Source organism: Tubulanus polymorphus, chromosome 1 (assembly GCF_964204645.1).
Source record: "Tubulanus polymorphus chromosome 1, tnTubPoly1.2, whole genome shotgun sequence".
NCBI lineage: Eukaryota > Metazoa > Nemertea > Palaeonemertea > Tubulaniformes > Tubulanidae > Tubulanus > Tubulanus polymorphus.
The window spans coordinates 9434430-9445094 of NC_134025.1; the positions used below are offsets into that span (position 1 = coordinate 9434430).

The window sequence follows — 10665 nt, forward strand, 5'->3', positions numbered from 1 at the left end:
TAAAAATGTGATACAGTGATAAACATGCTTTATAGAAAAAAAGACTTATTAAAAATATTTAAATTTTTCTAGCTACTTTATATTTGAAAGCCAGAGAGTAACAGACAAATACCATTCAAACACTATAAGGTACACATGTAATAAATGATTATGTATGAATTAATTCAAATGGACAATAGATATAAATCTTTCTTAAACTGAACCAAATTCATCCATCCATTTCTCATATTTCTCCAGATCGTCTTTAGACACCGACTTCGACACTTTCTTCACAGCCATTTCGAAGTCGGCCATAGAAGTCGGTTCATGTACGAGTTCCTCCTGAGGAATATTACGGATCTGATCAGGTGTTAAACCTTTAATTCTTCGTCGCATTGCCATCATAGAAGCATCCCTAGATTGAAATAAGACAAAAGAGAAAATGGACTAAAAAATATTCTATGAACATAAGGGAATGTTACTTGTGACCAATTCGATCTATTGAGACAGCAAATTAATAATAAAAATTGAGCCAGAATACTGATCAGATAAAATGTCAATCTACCTGCAAACATTAGTGATATCGGCCCCAGAATAACCATTCATATTCTTCGATATCTCTGCCAGGTCCACGTCTGTTCCCAATGTGACCTCTTTCAAGTTGATTTTCAACAAAGTTTCACGTCCCTCGGCTGCAATTAGGCGTAAAGTTATTAAAAATCACGTTTAAACATCCGAACCAAACACGAAATAGGTTACAAATCTCACGAGAAGGCAGCGGGATATAGATCCTTTTCTCAAGACGTCGACGCAAGGCTTCATCCAAATCCCATGGGAAATTAGTAGCAGCGAGGACCATAACAGTTTTTGTCGGGTCATCATTACCGCCATCAACTCCTACAGTAAAATGGTAAAAGATACAGAATAAACAAACATTAAGAGTTGCAGTTGAATTACTCAGGCATAAATTTCATCAGCCACTGGTTATATATGCATATGAGCCTCGAATAATAGTGAAATGAGAGTTAATTCTCGGAAGCTATTTTTTGTACTATCTATCATGGCACATCAGTATATCATATATCTCACCGTCCATTTGAACGAGTAACTCGGATTTCACTCTACGACTGGCCTCGTGTTCGGAATCGGACCCTCGTCGAGAACACAGAGAATCGATTTCATCGACAAATATCGTACTAGGAGCATAGAAACGAGCCTGAAAATAGCAGATGACACAAAATTCAATACACATTCTCCGACATAAAATACACTTCGACGACGCAGACACTTAGACCATGAGAGTCCACCATATCAAAAGTGATTTGACTGCAAATCCATAATGTTATACAAAAGACTCGGGTTAGATTTTTTTGGGATTTTGGAATCAACATGCATTATATTTACTGGAGACAACGAGTACACTGATTTGAATGGAACCAAATGTACTACAACAAATACAAATACTTAGATTGCATTCAAAGTATTGCCATGGACCCCTTGAGCCCGGTTTAATAGACCAGTCTTAACTAAAACCTGCGGTCAGTTTCATAGACAGGCATTTACTTTAACCCGGGGGCTAACTCAATTCATTTTCAATTGAGTTAACCCCCCGGGTTTAAGTAAATACCAGTCTATAAAACTGGCCCCTGGGTATTGACAATCAAAGGACAATCAAAAATAATACCCTGGAGCCAGTTGCACAGTCGTGACTTAAGTCCAAAAGCGGTCTTAAATCTGAAGACTGGTCTTAAGTTGTTAGATTAGCTATAGAACTAAGTTGGTCTTAGACTGGTCTTAAGTCTAAGCCATGACTATGCAACCGGCCCCTGGTACCTGAGATTAACATGCCATCAGTTATCAACAACATACATCAGGTGTATATGAGGGGCAGTGTTCGATCTCAAGAAAGATTCGGTAATTCACTGTTAGTAAACATGAACATTCCATCACCCAACCGTATAACAATACATGCACCATCACCAGGGGATAACCTTAATCTTACATGTAGTCGGACAGGACAGACATAAAATATGGATATAATAACCTGTATCATACCGGTTGTTCGATACTAACTTAACAAGATGATATCAATCAAAATTGATGAATCAACTTGAGAGAAGGATTATAGATAAGTAAGGCTATGACAGATTGGCAACAAACTATAATGTCTTTATAGAGCATGTGCATTCTTTCGAAAAAATTCAACTAGGGTACAATATAAACATGCAGAGACATGACGCTCCCTCTACCATTTGTTGTCTTTACCATTTCAAACAATAATCGCACTAGTTTTTCAGACTCTCCGCGATATTTCGAAGCTAATGTAGTTGATGAGACACTGAAAAACGTTGTGCCACATTCTGTGGCAACGGCTTTTGCGAGCATGGTTTTACCTGTACCCGGAGGACCGACCATTAAAACGCCCTGAAAAGGCAACACAACGAAAACCCAATCATACACTTGAATAGAATTTATATGCAGTGAAATAGCGTTAGAGTTGAATTTAGGATACTATTACCAGTGCATAGTGTCTGTTGTTTGTTGTTGAGCTGAAAATCAATGGATTCAATCATATTTGTTTTTGTTAAACAAGTCTCTTCATTCAAGTCTGGTTCAATTTGAACTCACTAAATAACATGTGACTGGTCATATCTTAATTTCTATAACGACCTCCATTCAAACTATATCGCCATTTCACCGCATATTTCGTTACATATCGGCTTACCATTTCAAACAAAAGACGAACAAGTTTTTCTGATTCGCCCCTCCACTTAGACGAGAGAGTCGAAGATGATACATTGAAAAATGTGGTGCCACATTCAGTGGCCACGGCTTTGGCCAACATAGTTTTGCCAGTACCGGGAGGTCCGACCATTAAAACACCCTAAAACACAAACCATGATCACAAACTGCCCTGTCAGCATTATCAAATCTACAATCAGGGTAAACCATTTCTGTTCAATCAGTATAGCTTCATTATGACGCCCATCACAGAGGCGGATCCAGGAATTTTGAAAAGCGGTGCGCGTTTCTGAGAAATCGCTCTAACTGTAGGCATAGCCGGACATTTTGAGAGTGGTAATAGATTAATTATATTGTTTATACAAATTTTTAGAAAATTAGAAAGGTCAAAATTTTTTTGTTTTTTTTTCTATTTAGAACTAGGGGTCCAGGGACACCATGCCCACTTGGGAAGTGGTTCCAAATGCTCAACAATCTAACAATTTCAATATTCAACGCCCCCTGGTGACCATATACAGAATCCAATGACCTTGAAACTCACCACAATCATAGAACATGTCAGCAGCTACGATTTTGTAATTGATTGTGATAACAAAATATGCCTCGTTACCACTTTAATATGGAAATACTAAGTTATTCTACTATTCAACGCCCCCTGGTGACCATATTCAAAACCCAATGACCTTGAAACTCACCACAATCATAGAACATGTCACGAACTATAACTTGGTAATCGATCATGGTAACAAAATATGCCTAGGTACCAATATAATAAGGAAATACTAAGTTATTCTACTATTCAACGCCCCCTGGTGACCATATAGAATAACTAATGGCCTTAAAACTTGCCACAATCATAGATGATGTCATGAGCTACAACTTTGCAATTGATTGTGGTTACAAAATATGCATTGATACGAATATAATATAGAAATACTAAGATATTGCATTATTCAACGCCCCCTGGTGGCCATATACAAAAACCAATGACCTTGAAACTCACCACAATCATAGAACACGTTATGAGCTACAACTTTCTAAATGATTGTGGTAACAAAATACGCTTAGGTATCAATATAATGTGGAAAAACTTTTTCCTACTGCTGACACCAAGATGGCCGCCAATTGCGTCATAATTGGCTGATGAAAAATACCTGTCTCAGGTATAAAACATCCCTTTCCAAAGAATACCCATCACAAATTGCAATGAGAAATGATAAACCAGTAGGAAGCTACAGGACTCAGAATTTGGGCCAAAATTAACATTTTTGGGCACTAAAAAGGTCATAGGACGGCCATCTTGAGTCCGATCGACCCAATTTTTGTTATGCTGATGGGCCCTGGGGGAATTCACATATATCCGAAAAATCAAGGTAATTGATCAAAGCGTCTTCAAAATTTCCCTCAAAAAGTTCAAAAATGTGTAAAAAGTGCTGATTTTGGCGAACAACAATGGCTGCCAGTCGGCCATCTTGAATCTGACAGGGCCAGTTTTTGGGCTGAAAATGTGTCTAGGGTAGATACATGTGTAAACCAAATATCAAGACATTACCTTGAAGCGTCTTCAAAACTTCCCAAAATAACTGGATTCCGTCTACGGACGGACGGACGACGGACGAAAAGTGAACGCAATAGCCCGCTGGGACTAAAGTCCCAAGTGGGCTAAAAAAAGGAGACAAAAAGGGGAGCATGTGACCCCGCGTACCCCCTCAATCTCTCCCTGCATCAAGTACTTATAAGATTATTTACATGTACAATCATCATTATTGAAGTTCCAATATTGTAAATATTCCTATAATTGACTGTATTCAAATCAATACTGAGCTTTCAATACTGAAACTCATCTCGTCATCAAATTCCTGTGCTTACCCGCCAGGGCCGTCTTATTCCACGGAAAAAATCCGGCATCAAAATCGGAAGCACGACTGCTTCCTCTAGAAGACGCTTTGCTTCGTGTAGATCGGCGATATCACTCCTAAAAATACGAGAACACTTCTTATACATTGTGAAAGAAACTGATAACAACCTGAGCTGATATACATACCATTTAACATTTGGATTTTTCTGAATAATATCTCGCTCCAACATTTCGACCAAATCTTTGTCATGGCCTTGGGGATCGAATTTCGTCTCATCACCCTGCCCCTGCTAATTTAGAAATACCTTAACAATACATCCTGCTTAACAAAAAGTTTTTTTTTGAGAATATATTCTGACTTCTGAATTCTACTTTACCTTCTCATCTTTCTTCCCTTTGGCTTTAGCGTCTTTATCTCCGCGGTCATATTTCTTATCGCGGTCATTTTGTGGTGAAGGTTTTCGATAACGTGCATCATTTTCTCGACCGACGACTTTTTGAGCACCACCCCGACTGACCGGTTTACTCGGTTCGGGTTTTCGTGGCGCTGGTTTCCCTCCCCGAATATTTGGCGATGGTCTACGGACAAAATTGGACAATTGAATAAAAGAAATACACCTTTTTGAAGTGCACTAACGGTAAACATTGAAACGTGAGACAAAATGTTTCAATGTTTTTTCACTCTCTTCCATTTCAATTACTTTTTTCATTATTTCTGTTAGGACCTTAGTTTTGACTTAGCTCCTCCATCATATACATTCTAGCTTTATCTGCATATTACTTAAAGGTTCTTAAAAGTGTTCAAATATCGGGAGTTCATCTTTACTTAAAATTGCGAAGGCTACATACTTATGCTCAACAGGTGTCGGTGGGGGCCATACATCTGGATCACGGTCACGCACTGGCTGCTCATCTCCAGTCAGGGGTCGATAATCATCCAATTTGAAGCTAGCAAGTGTAGCGTTAATATCTTTAACACGTTCGAACTCTTGCGCTATTTCCTGCCGAGCCTACAATGATTTTTAACAAAAACAATTTTACAACATTTCGCATGAGATATGTATGATTGCCTAGAGGTAATCTCCTATATAGTTTGAAAGGAATAGCCAATATTACAATGGAAGAACTCCAGGTTTCTTATAGTCCAGTTTGCACATGGTTCTATTAAACTTGAATTCGATACTGGACCCAATCACCTTGCTCCCCTTAAAAAAAGTTTGATACTTTACCAATGAATGTTTAAAGTCCCAAACTAAACTAAAAAGTAATACTTACCTTTTGCCATTTTTGGCGCCTTTCAGCATCTTTCACAGTCGCTAGAAATTTCTGAATTTCTTGTAGAGCTCCTTGATAATAAACGAGGGCTGTATCATAATTGCCGAGCAGCGCAAATTCTCTACCCATACGCGTGTCTTCACAGATATTCTTGAATACATTTGCCATGATGACGATGAAATCTGAATACCAGTGAACTCTACTCTAAGCCTATATTGAAAAATATATTTTCCTAGAAAGTAATTTCTGAAATTGTTCGACACTTTCGAGTTACTACAATTTCATACCGGGACCGGGACGGGTATTTCAGGAATTCAAGTCTAAAAAAAGAGTACTTTGGGGCTAAGTTTAGTACAGGCCTAGTCGTAATTAGAATGAGCTAAATATATTTCTTCATCTGAAATACCTCTGAATACACAATTACTGAATTAGTGAGACAACAAACAAAATTTCAAAAGCAAATTGCGAAATCTGTCAAATTTTTACTTCCGCGTTGGTGGCAGCACTATCGGTAGACTGATTAAGTAAGGCTGGCTCCGAGTATATGCAAATCGACCTAGCTGTTCCTCGTCCTAAAAACGCCGTTGTTGTCATCGGAGTTTGTCCCATTGTCTCGAAATGTGCACTTACATGCACATTAAATCAAGTGTCCCTTTATCATCACTAGAGTTTGAAGGTTCAAAAATGAAACCAAGGATTCATCCATTATGCAATAAATTTATTTGCAAGTTATATACATTATTCACAGCTATATACACAATAAACATTACAATTAAAATTCATTTTAGAAACACAATTTCATCCCTTAAAAATTTCATTCTATAATGAAAAATACATTGTGAAATGGTAAACCGTTCAGATACTGAGATAACTAACTGTAAGGAAAATTCTCTGCCCGTCTTAGGCTTCGATCGTCCGAAGTGACAAATTTAGGCGCTTGCATATGAAAAACCGGACAAATAACGTCAATTGTTTTTCCTGGAAAAAAGTGCCATACGGTTAATTGAGCAATATTATAGTAATGATCTATTATAGACTGAGGAATGATTTCATTGTTGCTATATTTATCTTACCAGTGCGTATGTGCTTCATCGTAAAATGGCCTCTCATGTTTCCATAGGATGTTGAAAATCTCGTTGAACTTATCCACGAATGTTTACTTCCCGGTCTCATAATAGGGTACTCCCCTAGAATATTAAGAAATAAATTCATTGGTAAAAAGTTTAAATAAATTCAGCTTGCCTCGTATTCGCTAAGGCAGGGAAGGATTTAAGCCAGTGCCACGAATTTGGCCAAACAAGTACAGTAGGGCGGGTGTACAGTAACAGGGTTCTTACGGGTTTTGGAAAGTCTTGGAAAGTTTTGGAAAATGGGAATTTTTTAACCCTTTGGAAAAGCTATGGACATTTTTTTTTCTATGGCCGTGGAAAAGGTATGGAAAATCAGAAAATTGTCTCAAAATAAAATTTTCCATGTTTAAATCTTTATAAACTAGCTATATCCCTAAATGTCTCTCCTGTGATAACAAACTTAATGAAAACTCTTTGTTCATGGTATTGATAAATTATTATTTACCTATTTACTTTGAATGGGCCTGCATTGCCTGTTCTAGGTTGGTGATATGTAACTTAGGGGTGTGGAAAATTTATAATCTGGCTATGGAAAAGTTATGGAAAATAAAATTGGGAACCCATAAGAACCCTGAGTTCAAATAGAAAATAAAATTGGGAACCGTAATAGAATCATAAATTATTTCTTACCTACAACTCCTGGACCATCGACTACCTCTTTGACATCATTTTCATCTATGATTTCCCAATGTCTGGTTTCTAATTGCCATACCTCCTCTTTTGGCGCGTTATCAGCCATATGTAACCTACAGCAAAAACAAATATCAATAGCAACAACACGCAAGCATTTTGGCACAGTCATTTGCCACAAGTTTTTTTCAAATTGGCTTGACCATGAAACACTATGAAAAGTTAGTGACACTGTATAATCAAACTCAACTGTCCGTGAGAATGTGAAAATAGCAACTAATTAAAACTTCATTTTGTGAATGCAAGACCGGTGTTGTCTAGTTTTTTGTTGTACTCACGTGATGAAATAAGCGTGACAGAATGTCGACTCCGCAATCGAACTATATTCCGGCATAAAACAAGTCGCTACAGTAACCGTAATGAAATTTGTTGTCCAAGTACAGCTTGGTTCCTTGAGAAATCTAAAGGCACAAAAACAAATATTTGACATGCCTTTTCTCCAGTATAAAGAGAATTCCTGATCAATTAGTGGGCTTACTTATATATATGTTCATCCAGCACTGGATAGAGCTTGGCTTCCAAATTGTCAGCATGACTACACAACCATTCAGTGAAGGAGTTTGCTGGAAAAAAATGCATTCATTCAATTATGGATGACTCCAGAATGCATGAAATTTCATCATTTTTAACATATAAGGAAATCCACTTCCACTAGTATACAGAAAAACCTGCTAATGCCAAATCATTTGGTAAACGCACAATGCATTGTAATAAATAGTATGTATTTTCAATGTACAAAAAATCTGGATTATACTGATTTAAATCAAGCCGGTGTTTGTCTCCTACGTTTAGTGAACCTTACCCATTATAAAACAGTCATAGCTTATATCGAGTTCAGGAGTTACTCCTAATGGAAGATTTCCGACGACAGGATCAGGATGAACAACCATTCCGATGTCTATGCCGCTTTCATCGTTGATCGATATGAACTGTGAATCGTAATGAGCGGTACATATCGTCAACGCGATGAATCCATCCAGATCCCGATACATCTTAAACCAACAAGAACAAAAACTGTTAGCGTACAAGTTTACGAATTCCAGTAGGTAACAAATATGATTTAGATTCTTTGGGGTACAAATAAACAAATAGAGGACAATAATGCAGTGCAATATAAAACAATAGATTAAAATTAAAATTTTCCACTCTGAGCCATCCAAAATTCTGCTACATGTATTCCAGATAATTTTCAGAGTGCTTTTCTTGTTTCCTTTCCACAAAGTAGTTAATTCCAAAAATCAATCTACAGTGCACAATGCAGAAATGTGAGACACAAGATTTCATCTCAATGCATTGCATTTTTACTGTTTGAAATGCAATCGTGTGCTTATTTCAGAGATATATATATATATACCTGATACTGATTTGTGGCCTCATTTAAATCAAAGAGATGATCCGAACTGAAGTTATTATTGAAGTAATAATCTCCTTCCTGGAATAACTGCATGTAACTCGTTTTCGTTCCCATCAACCTGAGCACAAAAACACATAAAATGAAAACAAACAATGATAGGGTTATTCAGTACATATTTATATTCAATTATTATTATATTTAATTTATCGGGCATCTCCGTATACAAATACAAGATCGTTATAATTAAAAAGTTAATCTTTAACATACATACCCAGCAAATACAAATTGATTTGTATTACAACAGATCTCTTGACCATTGTGTATACGATAAGAGCATCGTAGATCTTCCGGTAAATTGCATTGTAATTTTTCCTCAATTTCTGCCAATTGTGTTTCAGACAATCCCTCTATTGATGAAAAATAAATTGGTATTATCAAATCAAATGAATTTAAAGTGGCATATACCTCAGCAACTATTCTTCTTATAATTTTCAGTTAACAGTTAAGTAGTAGTCTTATATGAAGAAAAGACAAAATGGCTTACTATTCAATGTCCTATGAATAACTGGGCAATTCTCTTTCGTAAATTCTTCAATTTTCTTCCATGCCCTACGTATCTTCCTGTAAACATCTTTATATCTTCCGAATTGTTCGTATATACTATAAAAGTGCTGTTTCCAAGATTTACCTTCGGGACAACTGAAAATACAGTGGAATACTATGATGATGGATGAATACTGCTGATCGAAATTTCGAGACCCTCCAAATTGTGCCCAATTGGTCTTACCATTCATCTAACCAATAGTACTTGCATAGTTTTTTCCAAAAGAAATTGTCATCCGCTATATCTTGAAGCATCTTGCATGTTTGGCCCAAACTGTGAATATGATAAATTAATTTGATTAATTGATTGACGACATAATTTAATCCTTCCAGTGTGTCAACACGGCATGGCAGAGGGCATGGTATCTCATAGCATACATCTGAAAGATTACTGGATAGCTTCATTTATGGCCGGGGCCCGGGCCGGGTTGACAGAAGCAGCAGGGTTTATCATTTCAGGTCTAAACTAAAGATGACAACATAGCTTCCGTAAAGACATTCCAAAAGGAAAAACATTGAAAGCAACCCAACTCTATACTGGGGGATATCCGATATTTTGCAAGATCGACTATTCAGTTTCACAATAGGTCTACAAAATCATTCAATAAAATCAGATTTGCCTTTGTTGTTGGAATTCACAGGCGACAGCTTAAATTCTCTCGACATTCCACATAACATAAACGATAAATAGATGGACGATACCTTTTGAGATCTGGGTAGTCTAAATAACGGCATATGTGCAATACGGCTTCGTGCGGAAGGTCTAAAATGCTAGTAGAAAAACAATCGGAATCCATCTCTACTTCAGCTGTCAAATACTGTTAATTGCTTCCACCAGCAGCTGGCGCCATCTCGACTTGATCGGCGTAGTCTGTGCATTTTTGCGTGTGTTTTGCATGTGTTTGTTTGTTTTCGCTATACCTCTAAAATCATTAAGTCCATGAAACGTTTATCAATTTCGGTTCGTTTGTTTCTGTACAGGCCTTTTGTATAAAAGGTTATACGAATTTTGACAATAAAGCTTTATTGAATTG

At 37.0% G+C, this 10665-nt stretch overlaps 2 protein-coding genes across 5 annotated transcripts; both read right to left on the reverse strand.

Moving 5' to 3' along the window:
* Positions 1–76: 76 nt before the first annotated feature.
* LOC141908911 (katanin p60 ATPase-containing subunit A-like 1) lies at positions 77–6361 on the reverse strand. Of its 4 annotated transcripts, none has more exons than XM_074799208.1 (11): positions 6341–6361; positions 5855–6064; positions 5429–5589; positions 4957–5158; positions 4766–4869; positions 4591–4696; positions 2705–2863; positions 1069–1195; positions 748–876; positions 545–671; positions 77–394 (listed from the first exon to the last, which is right to left on the reverse strand). In XM_074799208.1, the coding sequence occupies exons 2-11, from the start codon at positions 6020–6022 to the stop codon at positions 193–195; spliced, it is 1485 nt and encodes a 494-aa protein (XP_074655309.1). In that variant the 5' UTR covers positions 6023–6064; positions 6341–6361; the 3' UTR covers positions 77–192. The 4 variants fall into 4 exon arrangements, with proteins under 4 accessions (XP_074655309.1, XP_074655325.1, XP_074655301.1 ...); XM_074799224.1 differs by having other exon boundaries at positions 4766–4866; positions 6261–6353; XM_074799200.1 differs by having other exon boundaries at positions 6261–6353.
* A 6-nt stretch (positions 6362–6367) lies between these two features.
* On the reverse strand, positions 6368–10463 carry LOC141908935 (F-box only protein 3-like). The gene is made up of 11 exons (XM_074799234.1): positions 10334–10463; positions 9816–9905; positions 9573–9727; positions 9300–9435; positions 9029–9146; positions 8477–8666; positions 8153–8237; positions 7953–8075; positions 7615–7730; positions 6928–7041; positions 6368–6832 (listed from the first exon to the last, which is right to left on the reverse strand). Exons 1-11 carry the CDS (start codon positions 10426–10428, stop codon positions 6726–6728), a joined length of 1329 nt encoding a protein of 442 aa, XP_074655335.1. The 5' UTR covers positions 10429–10463; the 3' UTR covers positions 6368–6725.
* Between the last annotated feature and the right edge of the window lie 202 nt (positions 10464–10665).

Bases quoted from the DNA above. Each gene is read 5' to 3' on its own strand.
- LOC141908911 (XM_074799208.1), bottom strand. From the start codon at position 6,022: ATGGCAAATGTATTCAAGAATATCTGTGAAGACACGCGTATGGGTAGA. The intron at 5,590-5,854 runs GTAAGTATTACT...AAATCATTGTAG, and splicing joins GGCGCCAAAAATGGCAAAAG to GCTCGGCAGGAAATAGCGCA. The intron at 4,870-4,956 runs GTAAAGTAGAAT...TTTCTAAATTAG, and splicing joins AAGGGAAGAAAGATGAGAAG to CAGGGGCAGGGTGATGAGAC.
- LOC141908935 (XM_074799234.1), bottom strand. From the start codon at position 10,428: ATGGATTCCGATTGTTTTTCTACTAGCATTTTAGACCTTCCGCACGAA. The intron at 9,728-9,815 runs GTAAGACCAATT...CTGTATTTTCAG, and splicing joins TACTATTGGTTAGATGAATG to TTGTCCCGAAGGTAAATCTT. The intron at 8,076-8,152 runs GTAAGCCCACTA...TTGTGCCTTTAG, and splicing joins CTGGATGAACATATATATAA to ATTTCTCAAGGAACCAAGCT.